General features: G+C 40.5%; 2 protein-coding genes across 3 annotated transcripts in view; both read right to left on the bottom strand.

Moving 5' to 3' along the window:
• LOC140950166 (ragulator complex protein LAMTOR4 homolog) overlaps positions 1-21,161 on the bottom strand; it is a 218,179-nt gene that overhangs the window by 109,097 nt on the left and 87,921 nt on the right. The window lies entirely within an intron of this gene.
• The window catches only part of LOC140949782 (diacylglycerol kinase delta-like), a 40,353-nt gene continuing 20,258 nt past the window's right edge, over positions 1,067-21,161 (bottom strand). For both annotated transcript variants that reach the window (XM_073398919.1, XM_073398918.1), the window contains 18 exons: positions 21,040-21,142; positions 20,244-20,439; positions 19,771-19,914; positions 18,978-19,323; positions 18,450-18,560; positions 17,124-17,220; positions 16,480-16,541; positions 15,604-15,646; positions 13,423-13,491; positions 13,050-13,097; positions 12,502-12,633; positions 11,052-11,176; positions 10,400-10,511; positions 8,740-8,841; positions 8,141-8,251; positions 7,441-7,546; positions 3,861-4,000; positions 1,067-3,152 (listed from right to left, as the gene is read on the bottom strand). In XM_073398919.1, the coding sequence (XP_073255020.1) occupies positions 2,985-3,152; positions 3,861-4,000; positions 7,441-7,546; positions 8,141-8,251; positions 8,740-8,841; positions 10,400-10,511; positions 11,052-11,176; positions 12,502-12,633; positions 13,050-13,097; positions 13,423-13,491; positions 15,604-15,646; positions 16,480-16,541; positions 17,124-17,220; positions 18,450-18,560; positions 18,978-19,323; positions 19,771-19,914; positions 20,244-20,439; positions 21,040-21,142 (2,215 nt within the window). In that variant the 3' untranslated portion in view covers positions 1,067-2,984. The remainder of the gene's footprint in view (positions 3,153-3,860; positions 4,001-7,440; positions 7,547-8,140; positions 8,252-8,739; positions 8,842-10,399; positions 10,512-11,051; positions 11,177-12,501; positions 12,634-13,049; positions 13,098-13,422; positions 13,492-15,603; positions 15,647-16,479; positions 16,542-17,123; positions 17,221-18,449; positions 18,561-18,977; positions 19,324-19,770; positions 19,915-20,243; positions 20,440-21,039; positions 21,143-21,161) is intronic.

Genomic DNA, 21,161 nt, shown 5'->3' with positions numbered 1-21,161 from the left:
TTATTATTATCATTATCATTGTTGTTGTTTTTATTTTATTTTGGGGTACTGGAAACCTCTTCGGAGGAGAGAATAACTAGGTATGAGGTGTCACTTGGGCAACTGAATCACCCTTTGAGTCCTGAGTCATTGTTTTTCAACGTTGAAAATATTCCTGAATTTCAAGGGAACCTCAAAATATTAGTTGGGTAAAACACAAAAACACCAAAGAGATGACAAACTTGAAGAATTTTTCAAGATGCAGAAACTGTGACCAAACCCAATCAAGTAAGTTCAGAATCATAAATGATTTTCGTCTTAGGCCAACGAAGCTTGATAAGAAATAAAACGCAAACTGCGGGGACAAACATGAAGCTAACAAGCTCATAGCTAAAACAGAATTTCATTCACTTACGTTAGCAGCGAAAAGTTGTCTCTTCACTAATTAGTTTTACACGTGTATGTTTTACATGCATGCATAGTGTCATTCTGTTTCTTTTTGTTTTACCGTTTTCTTTATCTAGTTGTAGTATTGTATTACCTTCTTTGTTTTTGGCAATATTATCTCATTAGCTACTCGAATTACTGTTTTAAAAATTTTAGCTTACGGTTACTTCTGAAGATGTATGTTGAGACATACGAAACGTAAAGTCAGTGAATGAAATTCTATTTTAGCTATGCCCTTGTTTAGCTTCATGTTTGTCACTGCAGTTTGCGTTTTACCATTCCAATAAAGTTCAGAATCGCTATGTCACCTATCAGGACACAAAATTTGTATAGCAAACCTTCCAATTAAGACTTTTCATATGAAACAAGTAGTTCATAAAGCCTATTTTTCACATGCTGATTTTGATGACCACCTCTTTATGATTGGTGGAGAAGTAACCCAGTAGTCCAGGGCCGTCCTAGTTTCTCTCTTTTACTAGTTTGCAGGTACCCCGCCCTATTCACTCTTGTGCTCATTCACAAAGCCTGCTTACAAACGGTAATTTTTCATACTGAGGATCGGTGCAAATGATATGATATGAGCTAATGAAGTTTGACGCCCTCACGAAAATATACATATATAACAAAACAATCCAGCAACTAATGGAATAATAAATATACTTTCTCTGTTTTACAGAAGTTAATTACTAGTATACTCCTGAATTTTCATTTCTCCTTTAAATTTTATACAAAATAATAATAACATTGTTAGACTCTATCGTGTCTCTGCAGTTAACTGTACAACAGTTCATCACATATTCCCTGACCTGTCAGGGCGACTAAACACTTAACACAGGACACCCAGCCTCAAGAAGGACTACTCAAAAAATCGTCATTAGTCGTCATTAGTGTTCTGTCGTCGAGTAGACGCATCTTGAGCCCAGAGTCCCACTAACCTAAAAAGGGCTAGCAAGCTTTGACAGAAGCTCATCAATTTGAAAATTCAGGAAACCTTAGAAATATCAGCAAAATAATGTCTAGACGGCAGGCCTCAGCAGTTTCCTGTCCTACAGGAAGGCGAATTCTACTTGATACGAGCAATTGGTTTGAAGGTCTAAGAGGAAAAATTGGACGCGTCAAGGCCCGATTAACTATGCTTCGAAAATTTCCCATCCTTAGAGCAAAGTTAACCACAATAAAACTACACATGCCCGAGGTTTCCAAATTTTCAAACTACACACGTAGTCAACACTAAAGAACTGCTCTGTGGCAGTCCTTAATGTCTTGTGTATAAATATATCACTTCATTTAATGAGGAATTAATTTATGTAGTCGATATGGGTATTAATAATTATATAAAAGAATTCAGCACAGTTAGTCTTGAATATCAATGCAAGTGACAGCTTGAAACAAAACGTGGCATTTTTTAAGCATCTGAAAGCCGGACATGCTAAGAGGATGTACCAGTGCGAACTTACACTGTAAACTCAACAATTACCTCTTTCTAGGCTTTTACATTTTTGCTATTATTTACGCTGTTGATAAAATTGCAGGATTACACGTTTGTTCAGTTTTATTAACACAGTTAATAAAACGAGAAAATTTGACGATGGATTTTTCATTGTGCCAAATAAGTGCTAGATGTAATAAAAATGCCCCTTTTCTGATATAAATACATGATTATATTAAAATTTAGCATTATTTTCTATTTGCTTGTCAACTATCCAAAAACTCGATTGTCTCGCTTCGAAGATAAACTTTCGATGAACCAAAGTTTTAAGTTACTCTATCGTTTTTTGTAGAACTAATACGACTTAATGAATGGTCCCGAGGAAAAACATAATTTTGTTTCCCGAGGGACTCCTCATAAAGGTCTTTGCTATATAGCCAACGAAGAAAAACTACTTCGTGTACAAATTCATGGAAGTAAATCTCAACGAGCGGTCGACATTCATTCACCCTGTGATGTCCGGAAAAACTTTTCACGCTATATAACAAAACGAGATCCGACTGTTAGTAGCTAACAAGCTACTACCAGTCACAATAATTAAATAGCTTAATATTGTTGGTGTGCCGAAACGATTGCAGTGCTGGTGTTGTTTTCTCTGTCATTATTAATTTCTTATTACTTAAGTAACTATTTGCGAAGGTCGCATCAGAATTTTCTATTCCAATTTTTTCTTTTCTAACATTCACCCAAATGAAGTGCGTTTCTTAGGGGAAATTTCCACTGTCGCATAATTTTTACGTGCTGGTTGCGCGTGAACGTAGCCTGAATATCAGGCCTTCCTAAGGGGCTAGTGGAGAGGAGATTTTAGATCAGCTCTCTCTCCCTTTTTCGCTTCCATCTTTCCCCTTTTCCCCCAGAAACGCCTGATACTCAGGCGCGCGTAAACGTAAAAGTGGAACCTTGCTCGACTTGTACGTTTACAATGCCTTTATTTTACTTACGCACGTAAAAATAACGCGACAGAGGAAATTCACCTTTGATCAGAAGAACGTCTCTGAGTTCTTACTATATTTCTTGCCACTAAAATTTGCACATCTTAATAAAACCATCATCAATCCCACGCTCACTTTTAGTGACTGTCTTCCTTGTCAATCACCCTCTTACTTCTTCCCGCCTTTGCCTCGGCTTTTTCCGTTCTCTCGATTCTTGCTGCTGTTTTGGGCGACACTCCGCCGCAAAGAGCTCTGATGCCATGGAGAATGCGTTTGACGTGTCCAACTTTTGTCACGCCAAGCTCCTAAAGAAGTAACACAAACACAACCATTAATAGAATCATGCATCATCCGTTTGACGAGACAAACTTTTATCAAGCCAAGCTCCTAAAGAAGTAACACAAATACGACCATTAACAGAATCATACATCATACGTTTGACGTGACGATCTTTTGTCACGCCAAGCTCCTAAAGAAGTAACACAAACACGACCATTAACAGAAACATACATCATCCGTTTGACGCGACGAAGTTTTGTCACACCAGGCGCCTGATGAAGTAACATACACGTCACACGAACGTGAAAGGTTTGAATCCAGAAGTCATTTCATTTCCAGGAGTTATTTTTTATAAGTAAGTTGATCGTCCATGATCGTCCGGGTGAATGTAGTCCAGAATACGACTGTCGTTGACGGCAACTGACCTTTCGACACGACCGGTCAGGCATCATCCTCTCGACGTGACCTACTTTTGTTCCAGTAAGAAAGAAAGGGAAATGTGCGAATTCGAAATGGAATTAGGAATTAGAGTTTTTGTTGCTGTTCTAATCTAAGTCATGATGACATTATTACTTAGCGGCAAGGTCTGAAAAAGGATTTGAAACATGACATTTTTTGGTCTGAAATTGGGTCAGGACTTGGAGAACCAGGCGGCACACCCTCACCAAGAATTCCCAAGTGTACTACCCAGGGGACTGCTAGGACCAGTGGATTGTCGATATATTGATACATACCTTTAGGTCGTTTCGGTCAAGTCCTAAGAGTTCTTCTCCTTGAATGTCATTTTTCGCAAACCGTTTCTTGTACTCCGCGAGTCCCAGGCTCTCCAGCCAGTTTCCAACCTCTTCCACTCCCCAGAACTTTATCATACGACCTAAAAACAAAAGTCATTTCCAAACAGATTAAACAGGCATCTACTAATTAATGGTTTCACTAGAGACCTTTAGATTCTGAAACGAGAACGACAACGAGTGCGAGATTTTCTAAATGCTGAGTATTGCTCACGCGTGAGCAAGCTTCACTTTGGCGGCAAAACAAAAATCTATAAGTTTCACAAGGGTGACTTTGTCAGTTTAAAGGCAAGCCTAACTACTCTTTCTTCCGATTACCAGAGTGTACCACTGTGGACGAAAACTGGTCCTACATTTCTCAAAAGATCCTCGAAGCCACTGACCACTTCATACCACATAAAATGTCTAAGGGAAAGCGTCACCTCCCCTGGGTCAGCTCCTCTGTGAAACGTCTAATGATCAAACGTAATCGAGCGTACAAGAAGGCTTGTCGTAGCGGCAAAGCTGTTCACCTTACCAAATACAAGCGACTTCGCAACATCACAACCAAACGCCTACGAGTTGCCCATGATAAGTACCTCAATGATGTTATGGATGGTTTTACCCCAGAGTCTCTGGGGACTGAGCCTGAGAATGTTGGCTCTAATGGCATCAAACGTGCTTTGTCGTACCTAAAGTTGCTTAGAACAGAATCCCTGGGAATCCCGGCCTTAGTATCTAACAACCGCGTACGCTCTTCGGACAGCGCCAAAGCTGAGGCTTTACGAGCACAATATGACAGTGTGTTCATAGAAGAAGATCGCAGCAACTTACCACCAATTCCCCCTCGCCTTACGAGTGTGAGCCTGATATAAAATTCTCGGCAGAGGGCGTCAAAAAACAACTTCTGAAAATTAAGTTCGACAAAGCTAGTGGACCAGACTTGATTCCAGCTAAAATGCTCCGCGACGCCGCTTCAGAGCTCGCCGTTGTACTCTCCTCCCTTTTTCAACAATCTTACGATTCGGGAACTCTGCCATATGCTTGGAAGCTAGCCAATATTTGCACCATCTTTAAAAAGGGCCGCTAAACTGACGTTGGCAGATTAATGATTCATACACACGGTAATGGTTAGGGTTAGGGTTAGGGTTAGGGTTAGGTTAGGGTTAGGGTTAGGGCTAGGGCTAGGGTTGTTGATATATATATTCAAATCAAACCATTCACTGTCAGCAAATCCTCGGTGCCCTGTTAGGGGTTAAAGTGATGCACTGCAGAGCCGATGCTCCGAGATCGAATCCTTTTCATGCCATCTTGAATTTTTTTTCCTTAAAAAGTGAACAGACTTAGACTTTTATGAACAGAAATTTCAAGAGACAGAGAAATTTAATGTAAGAAAAGTGAAATGTCTTGTGAGAGCCACTGAGAGGAAAATGTCAGTTTGGCGGATGGAAACAAGTGACGACCTCACAAAAAATACAGACCGGTGTCTCTAACATCCCTTACATCTTAAAGTCATGGAACATATAGTATACTGTCAAATATCACGACACCTTTCTACAAATCGCATCATCTCTCCGCACCAGCATGGTTTCCAGCCGGGTCTGTCATGTGAGACTCAACTCATTACCGTCATTTACGAATGGGCATTAGTCCTAAACGTCCATGGTCAGGTCGACGTTATGTTCCTAGACTTCGCAAAAGCATTTGACTCCGTCCACCATGAACGGCTTTTACTTAGGGCTGACTACTACGGAATTCGTAATAAGACTAACACCTGGCTTCAAAGCTTTTTAACTGGGCGTAGCCAACGAGCTGTGATTCATGGTTCTGCCTCTTCGTGGTCACCTGTAATTTCCGGGGTGCCTCAGGGAACCGTATTGGGTCCCATTCTCTTTTTGATGTTTATTTACGATCTACCTACCAACACCACATCTGGTATTAAGCTCTTCGCCGATGACTGTGTTCTTTACCGCCCGATTAATTCCGTAAGCGACCATTTTGCCCTCCAGCGAGACCTCGATCAACTAGAGAAGTGGGCCTACACATGGCAGATGAAATTTGCTACCACAAAATGTTTTGTTATGTCCGTCCCTTTGAAGAATTCTCCTTCCCAGTTTAGTTACTCCCTTTGTAATGCGCAGCTCGACGGTGCCTGCCACCAAAAGTACCTCGGCGTCTATATAACATGCGCGTTGAGTTGGCAATTGCAGTGTGACGAAGCTAAAAAGAAGGCTATGAGAGTTTTGAAGATCCTTCAGAGGAATCTCTCATCGCGCGATCGATCGGTTAAGACACGTGCATACCTATCCTTAGTGCGTCCGATTGTTGAATACGCCACTGTTGCTTGGTCTCCGCATACAAATAAATGGATTGACTGTATCGAATCCGTTCAACGCCGCGCAGCACGTTTTGTTAATAGCGATTACAACCGCTTTGGTAGCGTTTCATCTATGTTTACTGATTTGAACTGGCCTTCATTGCAGTCAAGGCGCAGGATATGCGATCTCGGCATGTTTTATAAGATTCATAGAGGTCACGTCAACATCTCCCTTCCCTATGACCTTACCTCCGTGCCTGCGTATGGACGTACAAGGACGAAACACGACTTTAAGATCAGGCTACCATCCTCTTCAGTCGACGTTTACAAACACTCTTTCTATGTGAGATCAATCCCTACGTGAAACGCGTTCTCAGCTGATGTTGTTAGTTCGGCATCTTAGCCAGAATTTATCCGAAGAGTGTCCACTACTTTAACATATTAACTTAATCACATCGTTTATTTTCATGCCATGTAATAAAATACCATGTAAATGTTTCATTGTAATTTCGTGCCATGTATTTGAGCGACCGCTGGTCGCTCCATTGCCGGATTAGAATAAACGCTATGGGCAATTACCTTGATTAAAGATCAAAGAAAACGTGATAGCCGTCGTCATTCTACCAGGAGTTTTAGCGAGAACATTGTAGTGGCGGGAACAAGTTTTATGAAGGAAATTACCAGAAAAATAATTACCTTGTGTCTGGTCTAAAAAAATAGAGCATTTATTCACAATTGTATTATTATAACCCTAACAAAACTGATTACAGGATTTATAAATAATTGGCTACAGTACGATCTTGTCGCACTTGAATTTACAATCTCAAAGTAAAACCACTTTGGTTAAATTGTTTATCATAATTTTACTGTAACCCAAATAAAAATAACAGTAACCCAAATAAAAAAACCAGCTTGATCTTGCTTGGCTTAACTAGTTCTTGTATTTTTGGGCATTAAAGGGGCAAATTTCTGCCAGGAGGTTCTCAATTCACTAGGTTCTTATTCACGGGTGTTTACAGTATATGTTGTGGTTCAATTGTATTCATGGTTTGAATTTTATTTCCCTTTGTTTTACGCTCATTTATTTTAACATACACTACCATACCAAAAATCAAGAGGAAATAAAATTGAACCAAAACATATATCCAGATCCACCCTAAAACTTCTAATCCGCCAAAAAATCTTCCAAATTGAACTGAGTTTCAATATTTTACTTCCGCTACATACCGGAAGGAGCAGAACCAACTTTCATCATTTCCGGTTTTTTGGATGATCTCAGGAAGCCAGAGAACTTGAACTTGCCTTTTCCTTTTCCTGAAGACTGCCTTTCAACCTAATATCAAGAACGAAGAGGAATTATTATTATTAATATTATTAATGTTCGATTCTTCATCTACTCACAAGCGCTTGGAAGCTTAAAAGAGGATCTCAATGGGGTAAAGTGTTTAGTGTTATTTGCCCATAATTTTTAGTGTTTGCTGTTAAATTGGCCAGTTTTTTTAATGGTTGCTGTTTCCGAAGAAAGTATTTTTAGGTGTTTGGAGGGTTTTTCGCGAATCTTCGGCAATGGTCGGATCTCTTCGTTAGTCTTCAGAAATTTTCGGCAGTCTTAGGAAATAGCTTCTGAAATAAATTGTCGTGAAATGGCCGAACACTCCTTTATATACTAAACAAAATAATGCCGGCCTTTTTGGAGCCGTTTTTGCTTCTTTCTGGAAAAGATTTACTGTTTCAAAGAATTTCTTACTGTTGCACGAAGTACGTCACCTTAGGGTTAATCTATCGATTCAGTTTTGAGTTTTATTTAATTTCATTTTCTTTAGTCTCGTGCTTGTGTTGTTTATGATCTCCATGGTTGATCAGATGCGAAATTTCACTCTTGGTGCAGAGAAGGCACCTTAAAAATAACTACGCCATGCTTACTGACCTCATCTTCAGTTAGACTGGTTAGTCCATACACTTCAATTGTCTTGTTGATCAGCTGCTTTACCGTTGCTACTGACGACCAAAGATTTCTTTCCACTTCGCCTGGTAATGGCTGCAAGACAAAAAAAATTCAGAAAAAGGTAATCAAGTAATCACGACTTTCTACGGCTTCACATCAGTTTTGTGGGACGTGACTTTGACTCACTGTCACATTGTCTTTGTTCATTTACATATAGCCTGCAGGAAAACTGCCCACCTATCCCTCCCCTAAACCAACATTTTGTCCTAAGTGAGAGGTAAGCGTTAATGTTGGGCTAGGGGTGGGGTAGGTGGGCAGTTTCCCAGAAACGTATAATGATCCGCCTGCACCGTGGCAGGAGTCGAAAGGGGTAGGAATGAAAGGGGATTTCACGCATATTTCTCCACCTTCCCTCCCATTCTTTGCGCCTGTCACACAGGCTAACTTACAAAAGATTTACACGACTTTTCCACATTTGAGAGGCCTGCTCTTTAACTGATGACTGACAGACGAAAGACTTATCAACAAAGTTTTCTTCATGGAGTCAGCTGTGCAGCTCGGTACCCCAACATTATACTTACTGGAACGAGATTTGGAGGAACATGATGAAGAAAGCACGTCACTTCTTGAAGCAAGATCCTTCCGGCCGAAACGAGATCTGTTATCCGTCCTTTGCTGGGAGCCTGAGCATTAATAAAAAAATGCAAGAACATTAGACAACACAAAGACGTTCACAATTTCGATACTCTTAAAAGGTGATTCAATCGAAACTTTCCACTATTTTCTGTAAGAATAGTAGGAGTTTCTTGAAGTGTTCGAACGTTAGTATTTTAGCGTAGTGATTCTGGTATTTGGGAGTTTTTGGCAGTGGTATTATGATGTGTTAAGTAAGGTTATTCATGGTGTTTGAATCATAGCATGTTTATATGGTTTGTTTTAGCCTAATCGTGAGCTCAAGATAAATGCATACTGGCCAAGTTTTCCTTTGCGTTCTAACAGGCCGAGAAAGAAAAGAGAACGAGGCCAGAAACTTAACCGAACAAGAAGCTTAGTCAATAAAGGATTTATGATATGGCAAAAGAATGTTTTTGCTAATTTTTTTTTTCGGCGAAAGCAATACGGGCAACACGAGGTGGTAATACATGGTTCGCTTCAGCTTGCCTGAACAAGTAAAGAGCAAAACACCACCTTGCCTGCCAGAAGAGTCTTTCTTTCGATTGCTTGATTTGAGAGTACTCGAAAAAGACTCTGCATGAATCGCGTACGCGCTTTGTTGGGCATGCGCAGTATGCTGGTAGGATACAGTTTTGAACCAAGGCTTAACAGCCGTGCGCTTGCTATAGCGGGCTCGGTTATGACCATCGGTTTATCAACAAACGGATGCTTGCACTCGAAAAAACCAGTTTGACGAGAGAAAGCAAGATTGACTAGTCCAGGAGTTCGGGACGCGGCGACCTCAAAGGCTTGATGTGATTCAGGCAGAGCATCCTTTTCTCCTCCTCAGAAAAGAAGACAAAAGTAGGCTCTGCTCGCTGGGTGGCAAAACAAGTACTTTCTCTTGGTAAAATCAATTTTTTTTTACGCTGGTTCTACCTAACACTGATTAGCATCAAATTTCTCAATGCTTTGTAAAACAGAGTGGTCATGAGTGGTTAAAGCGCGCGAATGAAGACTACCCTATGAGTATGTATAGGCAAGTCAGTGAGGTTGCGAGGAAGACTGGGTCGGTGTTACGTCGAAATGCAGTATGGGAATGTTTTGGAGAAAAATCGTAATGGGACAATTGCATGATGTCATTTTCCTACAAGTACCAGAATCCTTCAGATTGTTGTTTTCTTCTGCAAATTAGGGATATTACCTTTTAAAACCTCATCGTGGTTGACAAATTTAAATAAGAAAGCAAAAACGAAATGGATTCTAGTAGTTGTGGTCAAATGTCGGCATCATGAAAGTTGGACTATTGCCAGTTATAAAATGATAATGTCCCGCCAAAAATCCCATGGTGCAGTTCGAAACAACCACAACCCAGTCTCCCTCTCAACCTCACAGGGGCAGATAAAAGCCGGTTACCCAACGAATCGTGTCATGTAACATCACCTTAAGGCTACGACGATTTTGAGAGCAACACAGCGTGGCAATGTTGGAACAATGTTGCAACCATTCGAAACAACGTTGTAATGCTGTGTTGTGCTAAAAATCGTCGCTGCGAATCGCTCCGTGTAACATCACCTTTAAACTTACCTCGGGTATTTTTCCCTCTAGCACGAGTTTCTCAATTGAAGTCGCACAGGAATCAGCTAAACTGAGCAAATCCTGAAGATCAGACTCACGCGGTTCACAAGTGCTTTTTATACTGAAAATACGTAAAACAGAATTGCATGACGTCACTGGAAAAAATAATTGACAACCAAGGTATACAACAAAACACTACAGGGGCCTTAGGATTCAGAGGATGAAAACCAGATGAAAGATAATGAGCAGCAAGTGACTTTAGCACCGTTTGTAAGCCGTACGCAATGGTTCTAGCTGTTGATTCTGTGGAGGAAAACCTGCGGTGTAGCCTTGCAAAGGAAAGTTACTGAGCCGAGTACTCTCCTGTGGTCTTGTTTATTATGCCGTACAAGGTGGTTCTAACTATTGATTCTGTGGGTAAAATCCTCAAGTCTGACTATTCAAATGAAAGCTTGTGAGCAGCACTTTACTGTGGCATTATCTGCTTCTCATGCTATACAAGTTGCTTCTAACTATTAAGTCTGGATGAAATTGTACAATTTTAATCATTTAAATGAAAACTATTGAGTAGTACTTTGGCGTTGTACGATTAATTGTGCCCCTCAAGAAGGTTTAACTAAATGATTAGCTATCTAAGACAGTTTTATCTAAGCGTTCTTACCAGTTGACTAATATACTCAGACTCTGCACGAGTGAAGTCAGCACCTCAGCTTGCACGCTAGTCACACAAGAACTGATCTTTTCTTGTTGAATTTCTGTCCATTCTCGTAACGTAGTTTCAAATTCCTGCAAAGCAAAACAAGCTCACGGTAATCCTGAATGTAGACAGCTATATCTTTCCAACTACACAAAGGCGTTCGGATCATTTCACGCCTAATGATAGAGCGAGCAGAACGATTAAGTCACTAAGCACAAACGCCAGTCAAAGTAAAGTTACCCTTTTTATTAAGGTAAGTGTTGTCAAACCAAAACAACAGTTATTGCCCTGATGACCGATCAGAATACGGAAACAATCAAAACGAGGTATAATGAAACTGTATGCAGGCAGATCTTGCTGAATTTTTTTTCTCGCCTGACAAGTCGGGGAGTGGACCGAGACTCCGCAAGCAAGCAACACAGAACCAAAAAATCACCGAGTTGTTCGCGCTATCTAATTGAAAATCTCTCTACAGCACTACTGCTGTCTAACAGACCCAACCAACGACAAAATCAACGCCATTTGTGGTTTGAGTTTGTTGTTGGTTCTCTCCCTTGCTCCGAGAAGTTTTTCTCCGGATACTCCGGTTTTTCCCTCCTCTCAAAAACCAACACTTCCAAATTCCAATAGTCCATTTCCGAGTTCCAAAAACTCTCACTTTCAAACGAGGCTCAGAGTAGAGTTGTTTATTCAGAACCCCTTGCAGCTAAGAGCTGGATAACAGGATCGTGTGCAAATTACACATAATTAACATTTGTCTTTGGACAAAAAATTTAAATATTTCACAGATACAAATTCTGACAATCTTTTTGTCTTACACATTTTGCTATTATAGTTCCGGCAGCTTCGTAACGAGTACGAGTGAACGGTAGTTACCCTTCCACTCATGGTAAGGCAAAACACGGGGTTGGATGGTTTTAAATTACGCATAAATGATTCGCAAGCAGCAGCCCTACGGTCTTCTAAAGACGGCAGGCCACTTAGTATCAATGCCTCGTCATAATGTAAATTCGGAAGAATTATCCTAAGGGCGCGCTTTTGAATTCCCTCCAGCGCATCAGACAGATACTTTGGCAGATTCGCGAATACAGCCGAGGCGTATTCAGTTACTGATAGTATAAGGGAGCAATATACTGTGATTAGGTCTGATGTCGGCACGCCGCACCTTTCTTGTGAGAATGAGTTTCACTTGGATGAGAATAAAACAATCATTTTCACATTAATATCTTCGCAGTTAACCTCTCTTTGAAACAGAGGCTTGGGGCAATCCGAAAATGGTCTATTCGATCAACAACGGTAAACGATATCATGTGGCCCACACGATGACGTGCCATGGTACTTCTAAATCGTTATTTACTTATTTATTCATTCATTTCATTATTTATTTACTTACTCATTTATTCATTTAACTTACCCTATCTCTGACTAACATCTGTGCTCTGTTTTTATGGACAATTTTGATGTACCCCGGAGATTGCATCCAGGCTTCCCCGTCCACTTGAACTGGGACTGATTCTCCGAATATGGAAATTTTAACCGCCCGGCACTAAAAAGAACCGCATTGAGTAAGAATGGTTTCAATCAGTTACTTTTATTCTTGACTAATAGAAAAAGAACTAAATCCACCGTTGTAACATCTCACAAAACATAATCTTGTTGGCAGTAAATAGAGCCAGTCAAAATTCATTACAAAGTATATATACGGTCTGTGCTAAGCTCTTGAAAACAACGAACTGCTGGTAGGCGCAAGGCGCGGGAAAATACTACATGCAACCAGTGGTAAGCGCGATAAACCAAGTATTGGAGCTAAGAAAAAAAATGATCAACTGCGTTAAACACAACATGTTGCAAGGCCTCTCAAGTTAACAATTTAAAACGAATCGAGTAGTCCCTTAAATTAATCTCAAATACCACTATTAGTCGAGGTTTCTTCAAGGTTCAGAATTAGCAAATGTCACTTACCTGTGCTATTCTATGATGCTGCATTCCTCCGAACACTTTACACATGCCCTAGTTTCATAAGGAAAGAAAAAGTTACGAATTCGTTGGAACTGTCGTCTAACAGGTGTGTTTTCAATAACGCAAATAAAAACAGAGGTTTCTGACAGTTTCCGGTCGTGGTTCCAGTTTTTAGCACAGACGCTACCGAACAGCAAGTCCTGTTACGCATACGCGCCCACATTTTTGATAAGGCAAAACTGAGCCGACATCTGTGAAAAATTTTCCAGTCAAAATTTTATAAAATAACAATTTAGAATTGGCAATAAAATACACATACAATATCCTTATCATCTGCTTAGTACATTCCATTTCGTGATCCAACGGGCCTACTCACCATTTGAGTTGCGCCAAGAACAGCAACCACTTCTAAGAGGTTGTCATCATTCGAAGGCTCCATAAAACCCTGCAGTGTACAAACAAGGAGAAAATACAGATAACATGAACGCTTCACTGTTGTGGAATGATTCTATAAAACGTATACAACGGGAAAATGAAACCTTGATCTCTATCAGCCACTTTAAGGTTGCATATGAGACTGGTCAGGCGTTGTGACGAACTGATTACACAACGCGAAACTCGGGGTAGAGAATGTATTGGGCAGATTTTTGAGAAAAGTGTAGAAATCAGAGTAAGAGACAGCTGTGCAAGGAAAAGAGTTGAATACAGGTGTAGTGGATACGGATGTGCATGGATTATACATCAAATGATGGGGGTTGTAACACCCCTATCATGTATTTTGAGTAAAGACGACAATCTGATTTTGGGGTATCCATTCGAGTCACAACCGTTTGGGGGACGAATTTTGACCCGGAATCCTAAGCAACTTCATCATAGCCAATTAGAGAAGCGAAAACGCCCTTAAAACATTCCCATAGTGCAATTCGACATAATACTGACTCAGTCTCCTCACGCTCAACGAGGAACACCGCGTTCTCCTTAAAGGTGCTGTGGCACGGTTGTCTGGTTCATTTTGTTAATAACGCCAATTATGCACCCTTATTATTCATTCAAAATATTTCCCCGATTCTGATTGGCTAAAAGCACACGTTTAATTCCCCATAACCAGTTACCGATGACCAAATTTGGAAGAAATTTAACTTTAACGAGGTAATGACGTCAAAAATGCAGCATTTTCGCAGGTTAAGGCACCGTTAACCGAGAAGACCTGGGGACGAGGTTGAGTTGTTTTGGTTGTGAACTTGAAAAAATGACGGACATTTCACTGGTTTCAAGAGTAAGAACTAGGCGAAAAAATAGCTAAACACATGGCAAGAACAGCAAGAAGACAACTCGAAGGGCGACATCTGCTATTTGGAGAATATTTGTGGAGCTGGACAAACCTAAACGTACACTATCGAAGATGAACTGAACATCGATGGATCGATGGAGGTAAGCATGTTTTAACTATTTTTTTAAACTAGGAATTATTTTGAATGAATAATAAAACAGTTATTGAATCCGGCTTTCGTATAATATGAAGAATTATGGAGATCTCGGAGGGTGTTATCCGCCTCGGCCTACGGCCTCGACGGATAACACCCTCCTCGATCTCCATAATTCTTCATAAGACACTCAGCCTCATTCATTAACTGTTAATTATTTCAGTGCTATGGAACTTGGCAAACTACTTGGGAAGGGCCAAATTACAGCTTTGTGTCTTCCAAGCATCGTATCAAATTTCACGAACAACGAAAATTAACTTTGATAAGTGTTAGGCTAACAAGTTTCAATCCGTTTCAACCTTCATCAAGTGTATCTGCAGTGTTCTTTACATCTTCTTTTAAATAAATACCCTAAAATTCCGAAAATTATCCCCGGGGCTTATATTTTTCAAAGGCCCTTTTTAAGGGGCTTATTTTTGGAGGGGCTTATATTGGAACGGGCTTATCTACGGAAGGAAATTTGCGTTTCCAAATCGATTGGGCTACCTTTACAGTTGGCAGTAAATTTTCTGTTTTTGCTTTGTTTTACTTTGTATTTGAGGGCAATTTTCCAAGTAAAAGCCCCCCGGGGGCTTATATTTGGAGGGGCGATTTAACGGAGGGTTTTTTGCGTTACCGGTTTGGGGGGCTTATACATGGAGGGGCTTATTTACGGAATTTTACGGTATTTTGAGCAGTTATTTTCATGTTTCACTCGGTTTGGTGGCAGTTCCCGCAGTTTGAATTTGATAATCATTATACGTTTCTGGGAAACTGCCCACCTACCCCTCCCCTAAGCCAACATTTTACCCTAAGTGAGAAGTAAGTGTTAATGTTGTCTTAGGGGAGGAGTAGGTACGCAGTTTCCCAGGAATTTCGTGACCCAGCTCTTTTGACTTGAGGTAGCCCTCTTTCTCCGAGAATTTGAGGTAGGTCTACGATATGTGTGGATGTCAAAAAATCCCTCTCAAAGTCATTTACGGATTCAGGAACGAGTTACGAGGAAAGTGTGGAGATGGTTGATACCTCCCTCGAGAAAACTCACTGAAACGTTAGTGGAGAAATTGACTAGAGGCCTTAGAATCAGCACTTACGTCATCGCGTCCTGTTCCCCAGAAATTCGCTCCACCCATATAACTGTAGGGTACAAACAGGAAACAAATAAACAATTAAAGTGGTTCGGTAGAGTCACATCAGGGAGCTATGTTAAAGAAATTTAAGGCGGCAATAACCGATCACAAACAATAGGATAGCCTGATTAGCATAACATACTGGTATACACTTTTGGCACGTGATGGTCTGAGAAAACAGTCGAAAGTCAGTCGACTTTTGATTGGTTGAAGAAACTTTCCCTCGCGGCACAACCAATCAGAAGCACTACCCAGATATGGGTAGTGACAGGTCATCAGTATGGAATTTCTGTGCTCGTTCCGCAGACGTCATTACGCGGGGAAACCAGTAGTGACGTCGCGAGATGTCGGATGTTTTCTCAGGCTAGTTACGTAATCAATAAAACAATACTCTGGTAGGAAACTTACAGCCGCCATGACATTTGGTCACACTTCTGTTTACCGCATTGAGCACACTGTTGTTTTCAAATACTGCTTATCTGACAGGGTCATTTTTCGTTTTCAAATTGCATCATATTTGACAGAATTATGGGTGCTTTGGACACCTTTTGTCCACTGGGACACTTTGTGATGGCTATCATGACAAAATTCCGTCTTATCAACGTTAATCCGCGTCGCGTCTTGTCCGAGTAACTCAGGACAACGTAAACGACTTGGAACAACTTCAGCGTAAAAATCCTTTTTCAAAGTGCGTTCTCCCTCGTGTGGCCGTCGTGATTTTTTAAAAATGTTAAATTAGACAAAGTGGTGAAAGTGTCTCACTAGGACAAAGATCGTCTTCACTCTTGATAGACCCTAATACATTAAGAAATTCTTGTCACATCTTTGATGTTTTCTAACCTCGCTATATTAAGTACCACAATTCCTTGCAGACTTGGGAGATTGATTTTATGTCCATCGCACTGTGAAGAAAGGAACATCAGATAAAACAACGAGAAATGTGAGTGCAATACCCTAGAACAACTAGGTTTGCAAGGGTTGCGAATTACTCAAACTTCACTTCAACGCTGTTGTGAATGAACGGAAGCCCTAAGAGAACTGACTGGGAAAGTACAGTGTACGGCAAAAAGAAGAGCACAAGTGCATGATAAGCATGTGATAATATGAATAGAACCTTTGTGGAATCTAGTAAATATATCATGCTAAGTTACAGTGGGCTTTGCCAAAGGAAAAGGATACATAGTAATCAAACAACTAGTTACTGCTCATTGTTCTTTCTTGTACTTTAAACTAGTATCTACCATTACTTAGTACAAAAGCTTATTCAAATGTTGAACGTTGTGTGACAAAAGAACAGAGACATGATTGCTGCTAGAATGTCAATAAGTATGCTTTCACAGGGCATAATTCTCAGGTTTATTAACATCGGTTTATGCTACCATAAACCTGAACTTATTTTGGAGTTGTATTAATGAAAAGCGCCCAAACCAAACATTGTAGCCATTACCTGCTCAGTTCAGTTAGATAACAACCACTGTTCATACCTCGAGCCTGACTCTTTGATCCAGATTTTTATACGTTCTCTGCAGCAATTCTTTTCCTCCCAATAACCCATAATAAAGCAAATTCAGCGCCCGCTTTCTATAAACAAAGAAAAGACAAAAAACAGAAAAAGCGTTTATGCTTCTGCTTCCAAAACATACCAAAGAGAAAAGTAAGAATTTTGCTCGTACTCACTACAACTTAAGAATCAGTTTGTTGATAAAGCTATATTACAAGGAGTTTGATGCGCCGAATAGTGTAGGTTTTTTAACCTGTGAACTCTTATCTCGTATGGTTTGTAATAACTTAATCCTGGTAGTAATCAAGGGTTAAGAACTATCCAGCAATTCCGTGACTTTTCATCACTGGTACACGAAAGCGTAGCCTGTGCCAGGCTCTCAGGTAGTATAGTGGGGACGTATTAAAACCAGCAGAACGAAAATAAGACACGCGCGACTTGGGAAAGGGAGCGGTGGCGCCGCCCTGTCTCTCCCCAGCCCCCGCGCTTTTTTCGCATTTCTTTTTACTGAACGACTTTTCACCACCATCTCGGAGCCTGGAACAGGCCAACGAAAGCGAGGCTACGTGGCTTCATGAAAGCGAGACCAAGTGGTGTCGAAACAGAGAATACAAAGATTGAAGCTGAATTCGATTCAGCTCCTGATCACACAAGACTCCCGAGACAATATTAGGCTTGAGTGAATACAAATATTCAGTATAAATTTGAAGTCTTCACCCTTGAGTCACGTGACTCATCACTTACTAATACACGAAAGCGAGGCCTTATGGCTTCATAAAGCAAGCGACCAAGTGACGTCGAAACACAGAATGTAAAAGAAAAACCCAGCTCCGGATGATCCAGTATTACTCAACTAAAATGTCTTGACTTTAAAACACATTCTCATAGCTAACGAATGTGTAGGGATCTTATAACCTTCACACCATTAAGAATAAAATATGACAAGGAAAGAAAAACTTACAAGCAGAAATGCTACGCTGAAATCCGAATTGAAAAAAAGATATGTTTGATTGATTGATTGATTGATTGACTGATTGATTGATTGATTGATTGATTGAACAACAGAGAGATTTGAAGTTACGTTTACGATAAACGTGAATTAGTTTTCCCTGAACTTGTCTTTAACTGTTCTTAACTTCTACAAAAAAAAAACAGTAGTTTCACGATATCAGGATAAGAATTGCTTTGGACTGTTTTTATCTGCTATCTTTTTATTTAGGGAAATTCTCAACTTGAATGTGCCGATAGCGTTTGTCGTAAGCATGATTTTAAATCTCTCTATCATTGCCGCTTAAGTAATAGACTAAACCTGAATTGCTCGGGGTGTTCTTCTCTTCTCGTGTGAAAATCCAGCGCAATCTTAGCGTCCAGTCCAATACCGAAGTAGTTATTCATGACGCATTTTTCCGTGTAGCCCTCCCTAGAAATGAAGGAGAAGTTCAAAGGTCATCCAAGAATTCTAAGGCAAGTCATTGGAACCGGGAACCGAACTACAAAAAATTAAATCGTAGGGAAAAAATTTTCTTTGTGTTATTACAGATAACTAATTACATCTTTAGCCCTTGAAAATGTAAAGAAGAATGCAATATGCTTTGTATTGTGGTACAAGATTTTTGTCCACTGAAAATTAATATTACTCAATTTCCTGATGAATTCCGTCTTAATATGCTAAAAAACTTACACATCCAACACGTTGTTCATCATGGGCGTGGCAGCCACACATAATGCATAAGAATAGGCCAAGAATGCTCGATCATTCAGTGAAACAAACAGTCATAACTTAGCATACCGTGATGTGGTAAAGTATACAGGGCACCCAACATGCTAATAAACTTACACATCCAACACGTTGTTCATCATGGGCGTGGCAGCCGCACACAATGCATCAGAATGGGCCAACAATGCTCGACCAATCAACGAGCCAATTAGTCCTTCACTTGGCCTTTCTTTAAGAAAAGCCCTGGCGATGATACAGTTGTTAAAGTGTATGGTAGGCTTGCCTCCAGGTCCTATCAGCTTATCATCTAACATAGGTCCAAAGGTAAAGGGGAGAGAACTGCCTTGACTTATACAACGAGACTGGCGCTGCTCAGAGGAGGCTTGTAATCTGTTGTCCGAGGGGCCTGGGTCAGATTCCAGCCCGCTTTGATAGTCCCGCGGGTTTATGATGCTTCCTTCGTTATCTGAAATGAAAACAACAAATACCACAACCAACGAATTAAAGCTTTATAAACGATATTACTTCATAAATATTGTTTCACAGTATATAAAGAAGCCTTGACTGTGCTCTGTTCTGTTGAAATGCACGCTGTCGAAGGAAGTGGCTAGAGCTTGGAAGAAGTGTAAGGAAAAACACGAGACGTAGTCGAGTGTTTCTCCCTTCTTCTTGAGTGCTATCTGGCAGCTTGCTTGCTAAGTGCTTTACAACAAAACAGAGCACAACCAAGACTTCTTCATTTGTTTTATGATAAACAATCCGTTAAAATACCCCACGCAATACTTTCTAACTTTTCAAAACAAAAGATTGGCAGATGGCGTGACAGCTTTAGCTCCATGTTTTATACTCGCATAAAGCACGCTTTCTCAGCCAATTAGAGTGCGCGTTATCTCTAGCAGGATGACGTACTAACCTTTTAGTGTTTCCAGTCCTTCCTCGATTATGGGTGCAGTGGATGTAGTTACCACTTCCCCGGCTGCGGACGCGGCCACTGTGACGATGGCTTCTGCCAATGAGGTTGTCGAGGCACAAGTCTGTGCGTTTTGTTCATCAACAGCTAGAAGTAAAAAATTGAGAAAAGGTTGTCCACCAGTTACTTTTATTAGCAGCTAATTCACGACCTCTCGCATTGTGAGGAACTTCTGGGTTTATATTCGGGCGCGTTAACATTGTTGGAGCTCATAACGAAAAGTACATTAAGAAGGCTTCTCAGAGAAATAGGGTCCTTTAGACCGTTTCGATGAGACCACGAGACATTGCTTACATTATAGCTAATCAAGCTTGCATAGAAACATTTTAGGGCCAATTACCAGTCGCCGTTCGGGAAACGAGCCCGCGCAACGAGACAAAAACAGAGAGAGCTGCGGAGAGAAAGATCTAGCTTACCCTGTTCTGCGTGCTCTATAATCTGTTTTAACGCCTTCTTTAGACTGTTTGCTCTGGACATAAGAGCGTCCCTGGGCACGAATACTTTCTGCTTCCCTGCTCCATTCCCAGAATTTTCTGCTGAGGAGGGAAGAGCTTCGGATTCTATGCTCAAAGCTTTCAACAGCAGGTTTAGCTTCTCGTTGAGAACCGTGCACTGAAAGAAGAAAAATGTGAAAGAAAAGTGACCATGGAGTTAACAAATTTTTTCAGCCTTAGCAACAATTAAACCTCTTTATAATTATTATGGAATAGAAGCCGTGAGAAGTTCTATTATAATCTCCATGAGTTTATTTAATAAGAACGATGATGATGGTGATGATTACGATAATGTACATGATGAAGATAACGATCCTAATTTTTTCTCGTCATGGCGTAGGTAATAGGGAGCTTAAGCAACTACGACGACAACCACAATGACAACTTCAAAAAAACAATTGGTTTAATGATCAAAACAACAGCTCTGCACGTGCATCACGCTTTTTAGTGCATTTATTTGACGTCTACTGCACGACTACGAAGTGAAACCTCCTAATTTGACGTTTTATGGAGGATTACATACGACGACGAAATTTCCTTCATCTTTTTTAACCTGAATAAAATCCTTAAGAATTCAACTCCAGGAAAAGTCGCCTGCATTTGACATATTGAGCGGGTCCAAATAGACGCGATTAAGTCTGAAAGAACCCAAATTCATTTTTTTTGGCGACGCTTTCAAGCAGAGTAAACCAACCTGACTATAAAGATAAATACAAACCTTTTGCGCCAGTGAATCTGGTTCATCGGCTTGAGACGGATCAGAGTTAGCTGAAGCAGTACCAACTTTGGACACGAAATCTTTGACCGTCTCGCACAAAACTCTACCGAGAAAAAAAAAGG

The sequence above is a fragment of the Porites lutea genome, chromosome 10 (assembly GCF_958299795.1).
Source record: "Porites lutea chromosome 10, jaPorLute2.1, whole genome shotgun sequence".
In the NCBI taxonomy this organism is placed as follows: domain Eukaryota; kingdom Metazoa; phylum Cnidaria; class Anthozoa; order Scleractinia; family Poritidae; genus Porites; species Porites lutea.
The sequence above is the reverse complement of the archived record's forward strand: the minus strand, read 5'-3'. Positions and strand labels throughout refer to the sequence as shown.